Consider the following 21718-nt stretch of genomic DNA (forward strand, 5'->3'; position numbering starts at 1 on the left):
TTTCTCTCTCCCCCTCGCCGACCATACCCTCACTACCACAGAACCCTCAAGTCGAGCTAACGCATTCTGGGAGTTGCCTTCCTAAAAGCAACCCGTCTTCTGCCTGGGGCCTCGTCCTTCCACAGTCACACTCCTGGAGGATGCGTGCGCAGGGTAAACCATCTCCTCTGTCTCTTCTACCCTTTCCCCTCGGATTCTGGTCCCCTTGCGCGCTTTTCTCAAGGCCACCAGTCCATGTGTGTGGTCAAACTCAGTGGCCCCTCTTCTGTCCTGGCTGTGCTGGGCTTCCGAGCTGGACCCGCCCCGCTGGTTACTTCCGAACCTTCTTGCTGGTCATTATGTTATCAAAGGTTCCTGGCTTTCCCAGGACACAGTGATTCTCAGCTGGAGCGTGTGCCCTCCCAGGGAGCATCTCCCAGAGACGTTTCTGGGGAAGAAGGCGGTACTTCTGTATGCAGGGAGGGAAGCCAGGGAGGCTGCTAAACACCCAGCAAGGTAGCGGACAGCCCCCTTTCTCCAAAGGAGGAGTTATCAGACCCGAAATGTCGGCTGTGCTGAGGCTGAGAAACGCTGGGGGAAGAGGTCATCGTATGATGGGGCAAACCCTTTAGGCCGGGGGTCTGCCAGTACAGTCAGTGGGTCAGAGACAGCCTGGCTTTGTCAATAAAGCTTTATTGGAACACAGCCACATCCACTTGTTTATATACTGCCAAATGGCCATGCTGAGCGGTTGTAACAGAGACAGTCTGGCCCCCAGAGCCTAAAATATTTACTATCTGGAGCTTTTTCAGAAAAAAATCTGCCCAGGTGTGAGACAGCCTGTTTATGAAGAGGGGTGAACCTAAACATGCCAGGTTAATTCCTGAGCTCCTAAAGGAAAAAAAAAAAGGAATCTTGATTTTTACAGCCTGCGCCAAACAGGGCTGATGACTCACGATCGCACTTGGCCGTACTGAAAACTGTTTAATGTAATGAACACAATTACAGCAGCTGAAACACGCTGCGAGCATCTGCCTCATGGTATTCCTAATCTGGAAAACCACAGAACATGTTTCTGTTTTCCATGAAATCTTAACTCTGGCAGAAACAGATCTCGAGCAACATGAACACACACACAAATATGTACTAGGTGCCCCTGAGAAACAGCCAGAAATGGGACGTGGAGGTGGAATACCCCTGTCCGAAATGTTGGGGCTCAAAAAGCATTTTTGATTTTGATTTTTTTTTTTTAGCTTTTGGATAATTGGCATGTACACAAAAAGCACTTTTTCATATGCCTTATACACAGAGATGGAAGGCAGTTTTACGCACAGTTGTAATAATTTTGTGCATGAAACAAAAGTTTCACAGTATGGAGTGCTCCACTTGTCACGTGGTATCTAAGTATTTTGGGTGTTGGAGCACTTCGGATTTTCAGGTTAGGGAGGCCCCACGTGCACTAACTGTTGTTTGTTGAACGGTCCTTTGTCTCCACCTGGTGGAATAAGGCGTCGGCGCCTGTTTGAGTCAAACGAGGGAAGGCGCTGCTTCCTTGCAGAGGAAACTGGGCAAGACCCCAGTGCCCCCACACTTCCACTCAGGACACACAGGAGGCAGAGGACTGAGAGCTCCAGGTGGGTTTGTCACTTTTTCCAGTAAATACACCTACGTATCAGTCGGGGGGTTCATTCTTTCATGGTCTCCTCAATGGGTGGTGACATGAAGGTGACGTCACATCCGGGCCCTCAAGCACAGGAGACCCACATCTACATTCATCTTGCCTATCCTTGGGTTTGCAGAGGGGAAGAGCCGCGAGTTCCGATTCACCGCGAGGGGTGCAGCTGGGCGGGGCTGGGTTCACGCAGCGGCAGCGGGGTGGGAGGCGGGGGACGTACGCCCACACGGCCAGACTACTTTGCATCCCTGCTTGGCTGCTGGCTGGGTTCTGCGACAAGTAGCTCAACCTTCTGGCGGCTCCGTTTCTGCTTATAAACAGGAGGTACCTGCCTCGGAGGGCTATTCTACAGATTCATCAAGACGCGTAAGATACCCCTTAAAACACTGCCAGGCAAACAGAGAGCCCCTGGTAAACAGCGGAGAAGCCTCACAGGCCCCCTGAGGCTGTACAAGCGAGGGCCCGGGACCCACAGGGGTTTTCCTGGCAGGGCCTCAGCAGCCGCCTGGCCAGCAGCTCCTGGATAACACTTCCCTCTGTGTGTGAGGCCCTGGAGATTAGGGGAGAGCAACCCAGCAAGACCCCTAGGGCAGGTCGTCTGGACAATGTGACCCCTTCCAGGTCAGGAGGGCCCACCAGGAAGCCAGCTGACATTCTCCACTGGAACACCCCCCCCCCCCCCCCCCCCGGCAGAGAACCCTGCATCTGACTCATAGCTTCTACCTAACATCAATAAACAAACTAAGCAATGCAAAGAGCAGCAGCCAGGGAGCCCAGGCTCTGCCTTCGCTCAAAGCTGGCTTCAAATCTCAGCTGTGCGCTTCACTGGCCGAGTGACCTGGGGAGGGAGGGAGACAGAGGATCACCCAGCAGCTGGGCCGGGCTGAAGCCGGAAGCTGGGAGCTCACTCCCAGTCTCCCATGTGGGTGGCAGGGACCCAACGAATCGAAATGTCCCTGCTGCCTCCCAGGTCCGCATTAGCAGGAAGCTAGAATCAGGAATAGAGCCAGGACTTGAACCCAGGCACTCTGATATGGGATGTGGGAGTAAAAACAGTATCTAGAGTGCATGGGGTTTCTGTGTGAGGATTAAATGGGTCCCTGCACGTGAAGTAAGCGACACAATGAATGCCCAGTAAATGTTAGCTGTTACTACTAACCATTGTCAGTGTCTCCCCTTAGTTATTTTAAATCATACCTAAAAGGGCAGGCATGACAAACAGGCTTCATCTCATGTATCAATACTGGTTATAACTTGATTACAATGAACAGGATTTGAGGGGCTCCATCTTACTGTCATAGAAAGTGTGGTGATTGATTGATGATGTCTGCCCTGGGCATAGATATGGACAGCGATGATAGGGGTGCCATGTTTGGGCCAAGAGTTCCTGATTAAGTAATCTAGAGAAAATCTTGAGTCACTCAGCAGGGATGCAAACAGAACGACACGCGAGAGGACAGTTTGGGTATGAAAGGAAGGAGGAGGAATTAGCACCCTACCATCATTTCTGGGAAAGAGTACGTTTGGTCACTAGAGGGGAGCTCTCAGAGTCCACTCTTACCAGGCCTGAAAACATCAGAGACAAGGCTCACCTTATGGCCACCAAGATGGGATGAGTTTTGAGGGTCTAGGTTCTTTTTTTTTTTTGTGGTGCAGTTTTAATTTTTTTAATTTATTTTTGTTGTTGTTGTTTACCCGGTGTCTCTAGGTTCTTTTTCTAGACAAGGAAACCTCAGCCTATCTGGGCCCGGCCTCCACGGAGCAGGGACCCACCAGGGACTTGGAGTCAGCCCCCGCCCAGGCCACCTACTTGCCACACTCCTTGCAGGGGAAGATGGTGGTGGGGTCTGTCTCGCCGCTGGTGGTGCTGTGAGAAGGCGAGCTCTTCACCGAGCAGTACCCGCTCTGGGCACCACCAGGCTTCTGCTTCCCAGGGGGGATGGCACCCCGGGCTTTGGTCACCTGGTTGGTGCCGCCATGGATGCGGGCATGGCCGTTCAGTGCCTGTCGAGAGCTGAACACCTGGGGAAGAAAGGGAGTGACATGACATCTACAGTCCTGAAAAGGAAATTAGGGTTATTAGTTACTGAGTGGCAAAACAGGCGATACTTGACACAGTGTCTAACGACAGGCAAACTTTGGGCATTTGTCACAGCAAATACAACTCCATCATCACAACCACAGCTGCTGTGCCCATGCAAACAGCCCCATCGCTGCTACGCTCAGGACGTAAGGGGCGCCGCGGCAGAGTGAAGGACAAAGCTGCTGTCTGTAAGTCAGGAGACCAGGGGCCCAGGCCCAGCTCTGTCATCGCCAACAAGGACTGGCCATTAGGCCACTTCCTCCTGCATACCTAAGGAGGGGGCTGGGCCAGCTTTTGTACTTTTAATTTTCTTTTTAAGCTCCAGACTCCCTCCCTTTTACCTCTTTCCCTTCCCACCTCCCAATCCTGCTTCTTTCTTTCTTTTTCTTTTTCTTTTTCTTTTTTTTTTTTTTTAAACAAGTCAAGTCTTATTCAAAGCTCAAATTCAAAGCAGAGGTGTTCTGGCTGAAGTGGAGCCAGCACCCCAAGATGGGGCCTGTTTGCTTTGCTCCATCCTCTCCCCTGACCCCCGTCCCAGGAAGCTCCAGCGGCCCTAGGAACACACTCTGAAGACACTGTTAGGTTCCCTACCATCTCCCATATAGGACGGATGGCCTCAATCAGTGGCCTGCTGCTGCAGCAATGTCTGACCCCTTTGCAATTTAATCGGGGGGAAGCACTGGCAGTCTTCCAAGCCTGCCATAAGGTAAGGTTCCTCAGCTCTGAGCTGCGTGATTCTCCACTGGGGGAGGATGTGGGGTCTCTGCCCTTCAGATGTCAGTAGCATCTGCCCAAATGGGACAAAAACAACCCTAGACATTGCCAAATGTTCCTGGGGGAACAAATCACCCCCAGTTCAGGACCACAGCTGAAAGAGTATGTGATCCACACCCCGCAATCCCAGATGCCCAATTTCCGGCTTGCTCAACTCAACAGCTAAAGGGAGCACCCACCAAGCTGTTGTCTGGGGAGAGGGGTGGCTCTGGGTTAAGTTCGTGAGCTCTGTTTATTGTGTCATGGAGGGGAAAAAAAAACTATCGCTGATTTAGTAACCAATGTTGAGCAAGCACTAAAACCAGCATGCTTCCCCATTTAAAAAATACCTATCCTGCTGAGCACTTCTGATTGCTAAAGTAGAAGATGACCTCCCCCTCAGTGAAACATTTACTATATATCAAGACTGTGACTTGAGGAAGTGCCCAATCTCTGAACAAATTCACTGAGCAACACTGTCATTTAAAGTTGCACCATGACCCTCCCTGGACTGCAGCCCTCAACACCAAGTAGCAGTGACTAAGGGGCCAGGTCAGGAAGCACTTAGGAGCAAGACAGTGATCTCTCCAGAGCTCATGCACAATGTCTACCTCTGTATTTTCACTTTCCCCCCTTCAAGGTAACATCAAATGAATTTTTGTCTTAGGATCTAAATATTTTATAGAGTGCTGCTTCCTTAAGCTTAATGACACTCACAAAACAGTGCTCAATACCCCCCTGGAAACCAGTGCTGTTCTATGGAATGTACGGGCAAAGACAAGAGCATCAGTTTGGCACCTGCCTATGTCTGTGCGCCAGACTTTAAGAAAGCTGATCTCGAAAAAGCTCACCAATTCAGATTAGTCAGGGACAAGTCTAAGACTCAACATCCTTTAAAATCCCCATGGTGGGGTGGGGCTGGGGGGAGGCACTTGGCTGAGTGGGTAAGATGCTACTTGGGATGCCTGCCTGCATCCCATACCAGAGCGCCTGGGTTTGAGCCCCAGCTCAGATTCAGTTCGTACTGAGGGCAGGGCCTGCCGTATGTCCTCCAGCCCGCAGTGTGGCGCTTGACACAGAGCACAGACTCTGTAAGTATCCGTGGGCCGAGTGAATATGACAACAACGGCTACACAGAGGAAGGCTGGCACAACTTTCATCCTTCAACGTGAATCCTTTCTCTTGGACTAGGGTACAGCAAATGCATAAGAAAATAGCTGTTAGGGCTTCAGGGATTGGGAGCCCCGACACAATACAAGGGACCCCAGGGTGCTAAATTATTGGGATAAGAAATAAGCTATATTCAATGTCCAGAGTGTCACCAGGGCTCATGGAAACCCATTTAGCTATCATTGATATCAGATGATATACCCTATTAGATTCTCATAAACTGGAACTTATATTGGAAATTATTTTATATGATATTTTTTGGATTATTAAAGAATGCTGTATTTGAGCAATTCAAAACAGCAAGTGCATCCTTTAAAAAATGCATCGTTTCTTAAAAGTGGGGCACAGCTGTAAGGCCCTGGCTTGTCCCCGATCCCGGACGACACAGAGTCACTTACAGCCCCACAGTTGGGCATTTCACAGATGAACGAGCCGGAGGGCTGGCCAAGGGCCTGCAGGGGCGGCCCCTCAGTGGGAGCCAGGACGGGGACCGGTGGCGGCTCCGGGGTCTTCGGCACTTCACTCTCCTCTTCTTTTGTGGATTTCCTATCTTCTTCCATGTCCTCCTCCTCTTCCTCTAACTCCTCCTCTTCTTCACTGGTCTAATGGTAAGGTAATAAAAGCAAGAGGGGAAAACCCCCAATGGCACTGTTAGAGATGAACGGAAATCATAGGCCAGTAGATAGGTAAGGGGCCGGTCGTGCGGCCGTGTCCTTTTCTTTCTGCACAGGAATGGTTGGCAGTGCCCACCGGGCTCAACCTCTAAGAGGCTGGTCTCTGGATGCTTGTCATTTTGAGGTCAAGGAGATCTGCTGCACTGTGGGTCACCCTCATCCTCTGTATCAAAATATGCCTCTAGGGCATGGGTGGGCATTTGTCCTAGCTGTTGATGCTTGTGTCCCATAGGGGAGTGCCTGGGTTTGCGACCCAGCCCTGCCTTCCATCCAGCTTCTTGTTAACGCACACCCTGGGAGACAGCAGGTGATGGTTCAAGGAGTTAGGTCCCTGCCAGCCACGTGGGAGACCTGAATTGAATTGCTAGTCTTGGGCTTTGTCCTAGCCCACTCCTAGCTGCTGGGGCATTTGGCGAGAGAACGAGCAGATGAGAGTTCTTTGTCTGTCTGTCTGTCTCAAATGACCTTTGAAAAATACAGCAAGGCAGAGAGGAGAGATTTCTGTATGTGGAGACTCTCCCCCGCCTGTCCAAGATCATCAGGCCTTGGAAATGACTAACATTCAGGCAGTCCTCCTCCCTGCCGTCTCCTCCCAGCAGGGAGGCGGGTTTTGAAGCCATCGCAATCCCGTGGAAAGCCCTCAGGGGAGAGACTAAAGACCTCTAATGATGAGTTTTACAGGCTGATAACACGTTTCCCTGCCAGGCACCTGGCTTGCACGAAGCCATGGAAAACATGTGTCACTCTTGCTCTGCTCTTGTCAGAAGGCAGAATGCAAAAGGAGAGGCACTGGAAGGGAGATTCCCCGCCACTGTTCACGCGGTTTTTCTCTTGTCTCTGACCACGGGCTCAGCGAAAGCAGTGTGTTCGGGACTTCCACGTACTCATCTCCTCCTTCTGGAGGCATTTCATGGAAACCAAGGACAGCACTTTCTATGAAGAACTTCCCCTCTGCTACTCTGTCCCCCTCTCCCCACTTCAGAACAATAAGAATGTGGGAAATTAAGCAGGTCTGTCTTCCTCAAGACACAGCAGTTACTGGAGCCGCCTGACGGGGTGGCCAGGATGGACTGGGGTGGAAGGTAGGGATCGGGGAGGACTCTGCTTAACCAAGGAGGGGACAGGTTCTCGTGTGTCCCTTTACGCATAATGGCATATGACCCACGCACATCCTCCCACCTACTCTGTATCATCTCTAAATCACTTGTAATTCCCAGTACAATGTGAGTGCTATGTAATGGCTGTTACCTTACATTTTTAGGGAATAATAATGGCCGGCACCGTGGCTTAACAGGCTAATCCTCTGCCTTGTGGCGCCGGCACCCCGGGTTCTAGTCCTGGCTGGGGCACTGGATTCTATCCCAGTTGCCCCTCTTCCAGGCCAGCTCTCTGCTATGGCCCGGGAAGGCAGTGGAGGATGGCCCTAGTGCTTGGGCCCTGCACCCACATGGGAGACCAGGAGAAGCACCTGGCTCCTGGCTTCGGATCAGCGCGATGCGCCGGCCGCAGCGGCATTTGGAGGGTGAACCAACGGGAAAAAGGAAGACCTTTCTCTCTGTCTCTCTCTTTCACTGTCCACTCTGCCTTGTCAAAAAAAAAAAAAAAAAGGGAATAATGACAAGAAAAAGGTCTATGCATGTTCAGTACACAGGCGGTTATCTTCTCCCAAGTCTTTCGCACCCGTAGTTGGTTGAATCCAAGGATGCACAGCCCACGGACACAGAGACGCACTTTGACTTCTGTTTGTGCGTCAGGATGGGATGAGGGATGCTGGCTCCTGCAGGCCCAGGAAGGCCCGAGGACCAGGGAAAGGAAGTTCTATATATTAGTCCACAAAGTGCTTTCATAGTTACTATGTCACTGAGTATGCAGTCACCTCTCCTGCTACTTTACAAACAAATGAAAGGTATGTCCTGGGGCAGGTGTGGAGCAGGTAAAGCTGCTGCCTGTGATGCCGGCATCCCACATGGGTGCTGGTTCAAGTCCTGGTCCAGCTCCCTGCTGATGCACCTGGGAAAGCAGAAGATGACCGAAATAGTTGGGCTCCTGCCACCCACATGGGAGACCCGGATGAAGCTCCTGGCTCCTGGCCTTGGCCTGGCCCAGCCTGGCCATTGCAGCCATGTGGCTGGAAGATGTCTCTCTCTGTCTCTCCCACTTTTTCTGTAACTCTGACTTTCAAATAAACCAATCTTGGAGGCAAAAAGAAGAATGGTATGTCCTGCTGCCTCTTCACCCCACAGGTCACTTGTCTGTGCCAGACCCTCCTTTTGTACTCCCTGTGGAGAGCATAGGGCTACAGTCTGCTTTTCCCCTGCCAGTGACATAACTCTGGATAAGTCTATGATTGTTGAAACCCACCAGCAAAAATTTCTAATAAAGATGTCTTGGGGCCAGCATTGTGGTGTAGAAGGTTAAGCCTTCACCTGCAGTGCCAGCATCCCATATGGGTGCTGGTTTGAAACCTGGCTGCTCCACTTCCGATCCAGCTCCCTGCTAATGTGCCTGGGAAAGCAGCAGAGGATGGCTCAAGTTCCTGGGCCCCTGCACCCTAATGGAAGACCCGGAAGGAGCTCCTGGCTCCTGGCTTCAGCCTGGCCCAGCCCTAGCTCTTGCGGTCATTTTGGGAGTGAAAACAACAGATGGAAGATCTCTTTCTCTTTCTCACTGTACTTCAGGCTTTCAAGTAAATAAATAAATCTTTAAAAAAATGAATAAAGATTTCTGACAGTAGTGGTAACCTGGGATCCAGAAACTATAAGTTTACCCTCTCTAGTTTGGATTTGGGGTATGTGTGTGTGTGTGTGTGTGTGTGGGCAGAGAGAGAGAGAGATTTAGTGCCTCCTTCCCACTGTACTGTCCATATTTAACACCACATATGTGAATATTTGAGGTGAGGCAGTAAAAGGGTATAATTTAAGAAATGGTCCCAGTTTCCACTGGGTTGATTAGGGTGAATTAGTAATGATTACATTTGTGGGAAGGCCTTCAGGAATACGGATGTGGCTCTAATCCTCAGATTTTACAGAGTGCTTTAGGATACAGGCCACAGGCCTCTTGCCAGTATAGAACATAAAGGGTGACTTCACGTAGGTGGCCTTGTTCTCGTGGGAATCTACCATCTTTCAGTCCCAGAGAGAGCTTCAGGCCAAATCATGCTATGTCAAACTCCATGGCTATAGGACCGACATTCTGTGGTCTCAGACGGCTTTCAATTTGGCATTCAAAATGAGTTACACAATAACTTTAATGACAATAGCATTTGTTTCATGGCACTTGTAATTTTCTCACAGTGACATTCTTTGGCTTAAAAACTCTTAGAAGAAGCATTTCTTGTAGCCCTCAAATTATAGATTATATCCTTTTATACTGTGATTATGTATGTCTCAAGAATTGGACAGGTTTTATTTAATTGGCAATCTATACACGTTCATAAAATGATTTATCACCAAGCCATTCGGCTCACCAGAGTGACTAAGAGATACAGAGATAGGAGGACAGAAATCCCAACACGTAGAACTTTGTATCAACAAGTTGGCCATTTTATGATATACTGTGAAACAAAACACTGGGTAATATTTCAAGATTGGTAGAAGGTGGGCAAATACAGAGCAGGAGGAGGTAGCATATCTAACAAGGGGCTCAAAGGCCTTTGAGGAGGAAGGTATTTTTGTTTCTCAGACATGCAAATGTAATGCACATTTTGAGAAACTGGTAAACTGTCAACAGACACTCAACCTCCCAAATGTTGGACCAACGTGAGAATTACATTCGCTAATGTATCAATGCCAACCACAATGAATGGAATGCCCGGTAGGAATCAGGTACTACACACATTCTTTCTCTCTCTCCCCTTCTCACAACCTTGTATGCATTTTATATTCTTAAATGAGAGGGGCCACACTGTGGTACAGTCAGTTAAGCTGCGTCCTGTGATGCTGGAATCCCACATGAATGCTGGTTTGAGTCTCTGCTGCTCCATTTCTGATCCAGCTCCCTACTAAGGTGTCTGGGAAAGCAGCAGGAGTGCCTGGGCCCCTGCCACCATGTGGGAAACTCAGATGGGGTTCTAGGCTTTAATAAAACACAGTTTATGTGATCAGGAGAGCGCTGTCCGGCGTCCCGGTAGGCCCCGAGGACAAAGACAGGACCACGTCCTAGGACTGTGCCCCTTGCACCTTCCCAGTTTTTCATCTCCATGTGGTAGATCATGGTCAGAAGACCACTGCGTACACAGTGCCCAAGAGGAAGCCGCAGCCACACTGTGCGCCGGAAACCAAGGTTTTCTTGTTTTCTACACATACGCTTTTTGCTTTCCTTAAGCTAACAAGTGATGAGGGTGTGGATACTCCTGACTCAGCCTAATACTGGCTCTTGGTGAATAAACCCAAGCAGGTGTGGCCCCTTGGGCATTGTCTTCTTCTTCTTTTTTTTTTTTTTACAGGCAGAGTTAGACAGTGAGAGAGAGAGAGAAAGGTTTTCCTTCTGTTGGTTCACCCCCCAAATGGCTGCTATGGCCGGCGTGCTGTGCTGATCTGAAGCCAGGAGCCAGGTGCTTCCTCCTGGTCTCCCATGCGGGTGCAGGGCCCAGGGACCTGGGCCATCCTCCACTGCCCTCCCGGGCCACAGCAGAGAGCTGGACTGGAAGAGGAACAACCGGGACAGAATCCAGTGCCCCGACCAGGACTAGAACCCGGTGTGCCGGCGCCGCAGGTGGAGGATTAGCCTAGTGAGCTGCAGCGCCAGCCTGGGCATCATCTTAAACTCTTCTCCTATGAGGCTGGCCTGGGACTTTCTACCCACCTTCTTTTTCTTTTTTTAAATATAATTTTTTTTTCTAATTTGACAGAGTTATAGACAATGAGAGAGAGAGAGAGACAGAGAGAAAGGTCTTCCTTCTGTTGGTTCACACACACACCCCCGCCCCCAATGGCCACTACAGCTGGCACTGTGCGGATCTGAAGGCAAGAGCCAGGTGCTTCTTCCTGGTTTCCCATGTGGGTGCAGGGCCCAAGCACTGAGCCATCCTCCACTGCCCTCCCGGGCCACAGCAGAGAGCTGGACTGGAAGAGGAGCAACCGGGACTAGAACCTGGCACCCGTATGGGGTGCCGGCACCGCAGGTGGAGGATTAACCAAGTGAGCCACGCTGCCGGTCCCTCTACCCACCTTCAAAGCCCTGCCAGCCCAGGGTGGTGTCCCTGCCTGTGCCTCATTCGGTGACATCTTGCCTGGCGGTGTGCCCGTGCTCAGCCTCCGCTGCTCACACCGTCTCCCTCCAGTGCTTTCATAGAGGCAGCGTTGCTGGGACTCAGAGGGATTCTATCTTGGGAAAATATTCACTCAACAAGTAAGTCAGAAAAAGAAAGAGTGCCTGTCTTATTCTGAGACTGTCCTAGGCACTTGGTACACCTGGTCTTGAAAGATACCAAGTAACTTTAGGAGGTCGTATCTTCCAAAATAGGGCAGTGGCAGCCCAGAACAGTGCAGAATGGAAGGGAACATTCCAAACCATCTGCCTCTTCTTATGGGTCAGCAAGCCGAGGAGCCAGGTCCTAGGTCTTCAAGGCTAGGATTCTTCCTGTTACCTCGTTTACCTTCTCTTCTACTCCTTTGGAAAGGAGTGCTCTGTGTGACACTAGGTAGGCCCCTGCTCTTCTCTGGGCCTCAACCTTCTTCCTGTGAAGTGGAACTGGGTGAGAGTCTCCAAGGCTGGATCTAAGACTTTCTAGTTCTCATCTCATCTTGTTATTTATTTATTTATAAGATTTAAAAAAATTATTTAAAAGGCAGAATTACAGAGAGAGGAGGACAGACAGAGAGATGTTCCATTTTCTGATTCACTCCCCAAATGGCCGCAATGGCCTGGGCTAGGTCAGGAGCCCAGGCGCTTCTTCTGGGTCTCCCATGTGGATGCGGGGGCCCAAGCACTTAGGGAATCTTCCACTGCTTTGCCAGGCACATAAGCAGGGAGCTGGATCAGAAATGGAGAAGCCGGGTTTCAAACCGGAACCCATATGGGGTGCTGGCATCGCAGGTGGAGGCTTAATGTGCTATGCCACAACACCAGCCCCCTCATCTCATCCTGCTTTTAAACTTCCCATTTGCATTATGTTGCGTCTTCCCAACTAGAATGTACGCTCTGGGTGGTAAGGGAACCTGAGGCGGAGGTCATTTATCATTCCTTGGGTCACCACATCACACACTTTGCTGCTTACAGTGTAGGAATTCAGTTGCTTTTAGTTGGCTGAACCGGAAAAGGCTCTACATTAAGCTACAGATGAGCAAAAGGCTACTCTGATGTAAGACATCTCTATTTAAGCCAAACAAAAGCCTTGGTCTCAGGAAACCCTGAGTATAGGATGCTAACATCTGTGATTAAAAAGATGGCAGAGGGGCCGGTGCTGTGGCGCAGTGGGTTAATGCCCTGGCCTGAGGTGCCGGCCTCCCATATGGGTGCTGGTTCGAGACCCGGCTGCTCCACTTCTGATCCAGCTCTCTGCTATGGCCTGGGACAGCAGTAGAAGATGGCCCAAGTCCTTGGGCCCCTGCACCCATGTGGGAGACCTAGAAGAAGCTCCTGGCTCCTGGCTTAGGATCAGTGCAGCTCTGGCCATTGTGGCCATCTGGGGAATGGAAGACCTCTCTCTGCCTCTCCTCTCTGTGTAATGCTTTCAAATAAATAAATCTTTTTTTTTTTTTTTTTTTTTTAAAGAGATGGCAGAGCGTGGGTGATTTGGCACAGTAGGGTACGCCCAGGCTTGCGACACCTGCATCTCCTATCAGAGTGCCTGGGATTGAGTCCTGCCTCTGCGGCCCATCCAGCTGCCTGTTAATGTGCACCCAGGAAGGCAGCAGATGACAGCTCAAGGACTCGGGCCCCTGCCACACACATGAGGGACTTAGATGGAGTTCCTGGCTCCTGGCTTTGGCCTGGCCCTGTCCCAGAAACTGATGGCATTGTGGAGTGAACCAGCCTATGGAAGATCTCTCCCTGTTGCCCTGCCTTTCAATTAAAAAAAAAAAGGCAATGCTATTCTATTCCACCCATTGTATTTGCCCTGATCTTGGGACCCAAACATAAATGCGTGTATGTGCGTGCATTCCATAGCTAGGATCTACTCTTAGTTAAGAGCTTAGGCATTAAAGAGTCTAAGCATTTTTTCCCCACTTCTCTATGAGAAATTGCATTTAACTGCTTTTAAGGATGACACAAGGGAACAAGGCTCAGACAACACATTCACCAGCTGTGTGGCCACGGCCAACTTAAGCTATGTGTCTCAGTTTCCTACCTCACAGAATTGGCAGTAAATGAATTAAATTGGATTTAATGAGTCAACATTTGTAAAGTGGCTGGCACAGTGCCTGGCACACAGAAAGTGCTATTTAAGTGTCTATTAGAGAAAATCACCCACACATGGCACTAACACAACTGGGAATGAAAATATAATTACAAATATTCACATCATTTACAAATTCCAAACACTCTCATCGATGGTGATGGAGGCTGGAGTAGAGCCATTTGTTGGGAGACAGAATCTTTACATACGCATACGCAGTACCAAGTGTGAGAGGGAGATTTCTCTGGGCTAGGGCTGCAGATAGGAGAGTTAAGTACAAGGAAAACAGGTGACAGACATTACCAAAGCCACATGTAGGGGTCCAGAGACCGTTTTCATGTCTTTAGGATATACCCAATGTTAGTAGGCAGCTGATTTGGGATGGCCTGTTAATGAAGGAAATCAATGCCAGGGACACATGGTGACACACGGATGCGAACAATCCACCTTGTGCTTCAGCAGTTGAGGGTTACTGGTCCTCCCTAAAGGTCAAAGCTCTCCTTGCTCATGCTTTAAAGAGAGGCTGGCAACAGCCCTAATGCTCCTTCATCTTTCTAAAGGGCTATCACAGTCTCGGGTCAGTGGCACCTGGAAGGAATATTCCAGGAGGTCAGGACACCAGCCAATAAACCAACCAAGTCAAGGTTGGGCTATCCTGGTTTAACTCTCCTGTGCCTTGAAATGCAAGCCAGCCCTCACCTCTGGGGCATAGGTTGGACCCGAAAATGTCTTCTGTCTGCCTGTACCAGGAAGTCAAGTCCTGTCTCTCACAAGGGAGCCTTACCTCTGTTGCCCACCTCGCTGCAACTATCTGGCCGTGTCCCCAGCAAAGCCACGTCAAACGCTAGCTATTGACAAACCAGGGTGCCGGGTGGGAGTGCGGCCAGCGCAGGCAATGACTTTGCAGCTTCACTCACCATGCAATCGTCAATGATCTCCGCCAGGCGTGTCCGGTGCTTCCGCCCCAATCGCATTATTTTTTTCCACGTGTAGTAGTACTCCACGCACTGAGCCACGGTCTTGGACTTCACCTGTCAGGGAAGTGAGCTCAAGGTTATCTGGAAGTAGGCAGTGAGCAAAGGCTACCGTAAGCGTCCATGAGCACTTCGTTCTGTAATAGGTACTAAACAGGTGTATACAGTTCAATAAAAGAAGACACGGGAAGCCTTCCTTCCCACACCTGTTCTCAGTGTGCAACAGAGGCAGCCCCTTGCACTGCATTCTTGGCTTCCATTCCAGAACTTCTTCATGCACGTACTCAAAAATACATTCTGCCCCCTGCCACCATGTTTCCTCACAATTGGCAGTTGTTTTGCAACTTGACTTTTTTTCATAGTATGGCTTGGAGATTTTTTTCAGATCAGTCCACAGAGACCTTCTTCTTCTTTTTTTTTTTTTTTTTAAACCTATAAAGCTGCTTTCTCATTTAATGTGCTTGAATGGATTTTGCTTTCTGACTTGTTGACCTTCAAAAATCTATTTATGAGCAACGCTCCCTAGCAATGGAATAGGAGTATAAGGCCAAAGTGACGACGACAGAACATAGATTTTTGCAGGAAACAAGCTGAGCCCTGTTCACTCCCAACGAGGCAAAGGTTATATTATATATTTAAAAGTGAAGCATCTCTTTGATTAGCTCACTGTATATTAGTTCAACAATGTTGAGTTTTATGAAGGCAATTTAAAGGCTGGCCCTACCCGTGGCAGTGGGAACATAGCCTGCCACATGGCGAGATGAGGGTGCCACCAGGAGTCCCATCCCACACAAGTCCTCCCTTCACATCCATCTGACATCTGAAATTTCTGCACTCGAATCTTCGCTGAGTGAGGATCCCATCTCAAAAAGCCCTTGTTTAAAATTTGCATTGCCTATGACATGCATCAGTCATGGGTCACCCAAGTGTGGGCCCACCAAGGAATGAGACCTAGACCAGGTCAGTCCTGAGGGGAAGGAGAATCAAGGAAGGTCACAGCCTGGGGGCTGCTGGGACAGCAAAGACGTGGTGGCCACAAGGCAGGGGTAAACGCAGTGTGGGAGTAGAGGCAAGTCAGTGACAAAGCCCCCTCATTCAGACATTCATCCAGGCAAGGCCCTGGACGAAAGACAGGAGACGAGAGGCCACCCTTGACACCACTGGGGGCCAGCAGCAGCCAGTGGGAGCTGTTCTCTATGGACCTCAACGTCCTTAGCTATTCAAATAATACAACGTGGCTCCATCATTTCACCAGTTTGTGGAGATACTCTGCATGATGGTCACATTTTAGCCTAAACCGCCTCTCAGCTAATTACAGCCTATGATGTATATCACCTGTTGTAAAAAGCGCTGTTTCATCCAGGTGAGTCGCTGTAAAATGCTGACTCCATAAGGCATTATTTTTTATTACTGTCATTATAATGAAACTCTACAACTCTGCTATAGGGGGAGGGAGGAGGTGAGGAGGCTATGAGTCCTCCCTCCACAATTTCCAAGAAAAGATCTGGAGGAAACACGATAGATCCGTCAAATCCACATGAAATAAACCATGTAAACGTGAACCCGAAGCTCCAGTTCTAGTTATTGTGGCAGAGTTTGGAGTTGCCCATTTTTATGGAGATAGAACCCCTACTCCACCTGCTACACGAGGCCGTGTCCAAATCATCGAGGTCCTCTTTCCCTCTGTCTTCTCCGCCCCCCCCCCCCCCCCCAACACGGGGCTGTGCCGCCCGGTAACAACTGCCAGACTTCACACATCCTTTGGGGAGAATGTTAAACCAGCAAGCGAACATTTCTGAAGTGTACAACTTCCCAAATTTAATTTCAAGTGAGCAATGGAGAGAACCATGCTTACCATCTTTTGCACAACAATAAAGTCTTTGCTGTAAGTGGCTAGTGCTTTATTAAACAATTTTCTTTCTAGAGATGTCCACTTGTCCGAACCTACAACGAAACACAACTTCATAAGAACAGCTCACAATTCTTCTCACTTTTAGTTGCTGGTTCATTATTTAAGTTACAAAATACAATTGTATTTTTTGAACAAAAAGTCAGTGCAGTGTAATGGTTAACAGGCCTGATAACCGGGTTCAAGCCTCAGCTGTGGCTTTGACTTTGGCAAGTTATTTAACCTAAGAATCAGTATGGTTACCCACAAACAGGCGTAACTGAAACAGTGTCCACTCCTTAGGATTTTTGTGAAATTTAAAAAATATAACCTGTGAAAAGTGCCCAGTCTTACAACTGGCAAATTGCAAGCACCCAACAAATGTCAGCTGTAGTTTTTATGCAATTATCTGAGGTCACCAGTGCAAGCATTCACATAGCAAGCACCCTGTAGGACGTGGATGGTCCACCTGCCTCCACCCTCACGATGCTCAGAGTCTAATGGAGAGAGAAACCAGTAGGCCATTGGGTTCAAGGTGATAACTTCAACTAAAAAGGTAAATATGAAACAACGGAGCATGAAGGAGGACCACCACACTTAGGTTAGGGCCAGGGCAGCTCAGAAGGCCTCCAGGTAGAGAAAACATCTCAATTGAGTTTTTTTTTTTTTTGTTAAGGCTTATTTTTAATTTATTTGAAAGGCAGAGTTAGAGAGAGAGAGAGAGAAAGAGAGATCTTACATCACTGGTATACTCCCCAAATGGCCACAATGGCCAGGGCTGGGCCAGGCTGAAGCCAGGAGCCTGGAACTCCATCTATGTCTCCCACCGAGGTGGCAGGGGTCCAAGCACTTTGGCCATCTTCCACTGCTTTCCCAAAGTAGAGCAGCTGAAACTTGAGTTGGAGTTCATATGGGGTGCTGGCATCACAGGCAGTGGCTTAACCTGCTGTGCCACAACACCAGCCTAAGAGCTTACAACATTAATGTTCTAAATACTTTACAGCTATTAATCTAATCATTTGCTGCTAAGCCTGAAGACTGGTATTACTAAAAATGAGAAAATGGAGAGGTTCCAAGAATGATCAGTATCAGGCATGGTTCACGCACAGAGTCCCAGCAGAGTGAAAGCAGATGAGGCCAGGGAATGAGTGGGACCAGTTCTTGACAAATCTGCAGACTGACAGAGCAAGGCTCCATGGTGCTGGGCTGGTGCAGATGATCATATTCAATGTGTTTTTTTTTTTTTTTTTTGACAGGCAGAGTGGATAGTGAGAGAGAGAGAGACAGAAAGAGAAAGGTCTTCCTTTTCTCCGTTGGTTCACTCTCCAATGGCTGCCGTGGCTGGTGCACTGCGACCGGCACACCACGCTGATCTGAAGCCAGGAGCCAGGTGCCTCTCCTGGTCTCCCATGCAGGTGCAGGGCCCAAGGACCTGGGCCATCCTGCACTGCACTCCCGGGCCACAGCAGAGAGCTGGACTGGAAGAGGAGCAAGCGGGACAGAATCCAGCGCCCCGACTGGGACTAGAACCCGATGTGCTGGCACTGCAGTACAGAGGATTAGCCTAGTGAGCCACGGCGCTGGCCATATTTAATGTTACTCGTCTGTTTGGGGCAAGAAATCAGGCCCACTGCTAGGGGCTTCTTAGAAGTTTCTGAAGGCTCTTGAGAAGGTGCTTGTTCATAGAAAACTCAGCCTGATCTGCTAGCCTCTAATTCTCTACAGCTCTGATTTTTTTTGGATGATAAATGGCTGGCTGGACTTTTGACACTCCCTCCCAGAGAGCGAATCCCCTGCACCACAGTATCCTTCCTCCCATCCAGGGAAGGTGCAAGGTCAACTGATGGGGCTGAAAGTACAGGACATCTGAAATGCTTTGCCTTGGAAGGTGCAGCCAAAATGAGTGACCCAGGAAGAACCACTCTGGGAAGGCAGGGGTCTTCCTAGGTTATAGGTGGAGATCCAGGGTACTTAAGAATCTATGGCTCAACGGTGGCGAGTTGATTTCTGAAATTAACACCATCTTCATGTGACTGTGAAGGGTCCTCAAGTCAAGAGCGCTGGTTGCACCCAGAACACGCTCTCCACCATGGAGAGCAGGAGAGCAGAGGTAACATCTGATGTCTTTGTTTTGCGACCTTATCTCTTCTAGAAGGAAAGCTGCCTTCCAGTGCATCCTGAGCAGGAGGAAGTATCATTCACAGGTTCTGGAGGCCTGGCCCTCTCTAGGCAAATCACAGCAATAGGCTGGGGGCTTGGAGAAACCTTGTCATAGCGTACATGAATAGAGAGGGCTGGTGGGGTTTGCAGCTTGATAGCAGGTCTATCGCCATTCTTCAAATTCTGTCCAATGTTCAACGCCTTGGGGGCCCAGCTCCCAGATGTTCCCTTTGCCCAGGAGCAGAGGCAGAAAGGGAAGACAGGATCAGCCAACAACTTAGCTGAGCAATCACAGAGTAGTCATGGCTTTCTTTTAGGCATCCATCAAAATGGCAAAGAGGCAAAAGGGGTCAGAAAGATAATGATGGAAAATTCCGATGGTGACACACCAACCAGTGGAATCACACAAGCTTAGAAGGAGATGGCCAGCGCGCTGTCCCGATGTAAGTTGAGGCTGTGTGGCTCTCACTTGCCACTCAGATGAGGCATCAGGGGACACTGTGCTGATGGAACTCCTAACTAGATCCAACAGAATCCTCAGGTAGATCCTGTTTCCTGAGTTAGAGTGCAGCTGTGAGACCTGGTGGACACTAACAGGGCCTTCCAGCCTTTCCAGGCCAGCATTCTTCACCCCATGCCGGGCTTATCACTGACTTCCTGCTCCAAGAGCAGTGTTGAGTTTCTAGCTGTCTACTACTTCTTCTTCTTCTTTTTTTCTATAAGATTTATTTATTTTGAAAGACAGAGTTAGAGAGAGAAAGAGATCTTCCATCTGCTGTTTCACTCCCTAAATGGCCATAATGGTTGGGGCTGGGCCGATCCAAAAAGCCAGGAGCCAGGAGCTTCATCTAAGTCTTCCACACAGGTGCAGGGGCCATCTTCTGCTGATTTCCCAGGTGCATTAGCAGAGTTGGATCACCAGCTGGAACATGAACTGGTGCACATATGGGATGCCAGCACCGCAGGTGGTGGCTTTACCTGCTCCACCACAGTGCTGGCCCCATGTCTACTTCTGAGAAGCACGTCCTGTCGTGTTTCCGAATGGCTGGCTAGGGGTGGGCATGTGGTGGGGGAGGGCAGTTAAGATGCTGTTTGGAACACCTGCATCCCATGTGGGAGTGTCTGGGTTTGAATCCGGCTCCACTTCCAATTGCAGCTTCTGGCTAACGCATTCCCTGGGAGGGCAGCAGTGAGGGCTCCAGTACTTGGGTCCACATGGGAGTCCTGGATTGTGCTCCCAGCTTTATAAATCCTGGCCCAGCCATGGTTGTTGTGGGCACTGGGAGAGTGAGCCAATGGACAGAGGATCTGTCTTCCAAGTAAATGAAAATAAACAATAATAAAAAAAGGCTGACCAGCTGTAACTCTGAGGAAGGTGAAGCAAGTCGCCAGCCCATGTGGAACAGGGGACCCCGGACCTCACAGGGAAGGCGCCCCCTTGGTGCTCATCAGAGTTGCTGCTCTACCATGGGATCTTCCATATTCCCAGTCCCTCGGTGTGCATTCTGCACGACTCATCCTGGATGGGAGGCAGACTTCACGCTCCGCTGTCTCTGTGCCTCTGTGCACCAGCCAGTTGCCAATGCTGGGGCACAGAGCATGGGCTTAGAAGTTAAGAGACAGCTCCTCTGCGTAGTCCTGTGTGTTAGTGCAAATGACAGTGCTGTATGTGTGTACAACAGGTCATCCATGAAGTGAGGGGCACAGGCTGGGCCAGAAGGCAAATCCTTTCCCACACTCACACTGGAGCTGGCCTCCTCATCACAGGACTGCCCACGAGGGTTGAGAATCCATCCCGGGCTCTTGCATTGCCTTCCGAGGCCAAAGCCCAGGACAGATAAAAAAAACTGCTGCATGTACTCTCTGTGCTGTGACAAAAAGGGTCACTTAACTCCTTCTGTGACCCACGCCAGCTCAGAGTCTGAGTTTTCTCCCGAGTGGATGGTGGCAGTCACGCTGTGGTTGGCAGCATGTGGGCCTAAGCAGGTGCTCAAGAGATGTTCTGGATATTCACTGGTCTCTCGGAAACAGGTTACATGACAGCCCAGGGCTCCAGGACTTGCGCTCTTCACCGACGTGAGCGCAGTGGCCCTCCCGCAGACCGCCTGTGCACCTTGCTCCGGGTATTTCTACTCCCACGGCCTGGCTCTTTGCTGCTCAGAACTTCTGCAGTCTTCCGCGCCCTGCCCCCCAGGGAAGACTCAGGTGTCTCTCCTTCTTGAAGGCTGACAAGGGCCCTTTCTTCAATCTTAGACAAGGTCTAAACCAGTCCTTCCTGGATTCTGTGACTTAGACAAAGTCCAGGATAAAAATGTACAACAAAAGCCCAGGGCCGCCTCAAATCCTCCCCTCTCCCCACCCTCCCTTTCTGAGACCCCCGCTGCCCAACCAGGCACACACACAGGGTCGCTGGGCTCACATTCCCCCTACACTCATTTGTTCTACCTGGGGATTCCTGGCTACTGGGCTATTATCAGCAGGGGCCCCTAACAAGCCGATTAAGGCTAATTACAAAGAGCCTAATTAACTGGATGAAACTGGTGCTGGAACAGTATCCAGACGAAAAATGTTCAGTGCTGTGGTTGCTGGGAAACAGGCTCCGGACTGTGGCTAATCTTGGGGCAATCGACAGTGAATCCAAACGATTAAAAGACATGGAAGGGTGGGGGAAAGTTTCTCTCTTGGAGGGCCTTTCTTCCTTTTAGGATTTTTAGAACTTTTATTGATGTCGTTAATTGCAGTTATCCAGGAAAGACAGGTTCATTGTAGAAAAAAAATGGGAGGACTGTTTTGACACTAGATCTTCATTTCCACAGTGAGAGAAGGCTGGGACATTTTCTAGGGAACTGCCACAGTTCCTCCAGGGACAAAAAGGGAGTGAGGTTCCCATCTGAATTCAGAATCCCAGGCTGTCCACTAAGCATGGCCTTTGCACAAGGGCTGGGTCAGGCAAGGCAAGAGTGTTAACTCGGCTCCTGCCCTCGAGGGGACGGCCGTCTAGCCAGAGACACGGGCTAAGAATG

The 21718-nt window shown here is 49.8% G+C and overlaps 1 protein-coding gene across 13 annotated transcripts in view; it reads right to left on the bottom strand.

Annotated features, from left to right (window-relative positions):
- TRERF1 (transcriptional regulating factor 1) overlaps window positions 1-21718 on the bottom strand; it is a 225583-nt gene that overhangs the window by 3376 nt on the left and 200489 nt on the right. For 10 of the 13 annotated variants that reach the window (XM_062186120.1, XM_062186119.1, XM_062186117.1 and 7 more), the window contains 4 exons: window positions 16503-16591; window positions 14591-14704; window positions 6059-6262; window positions 3465-3712 (listed from right to left, as the gene is read on the bottom strand). In XM_062186120.1, the coding sequence (XP_062042104.1) occupies window positions 3465-3712; window positions 6059-6262; window positions 14591-14704; window positions 16503-16591 (655 nt within the window). The remainder of the gene's footprint in view (window positions 1-3464; window positions 3713-6058; window positions 6263-14590; window positions 14705-16502; window positions 16592-21718) is intronic. The other 3 variants (XM_062186121.1, XM_062186127.1, XM_062186123.1) reach the window with 1 other exon arrangement.

Source organism: Lepus europaeus, chromosome 3 (genome assembly GCF_033115175.1).
Source record: "Lepus europaeus isolate LE1 chromosome 3, mLepTim1.pri, whole genome shotgun sequence".
NCBI lineage: Eukaryota > Metazoa > Chordata > Mammalia > Lagomorpha > Leporidae > Lepus > Lepus europaeus.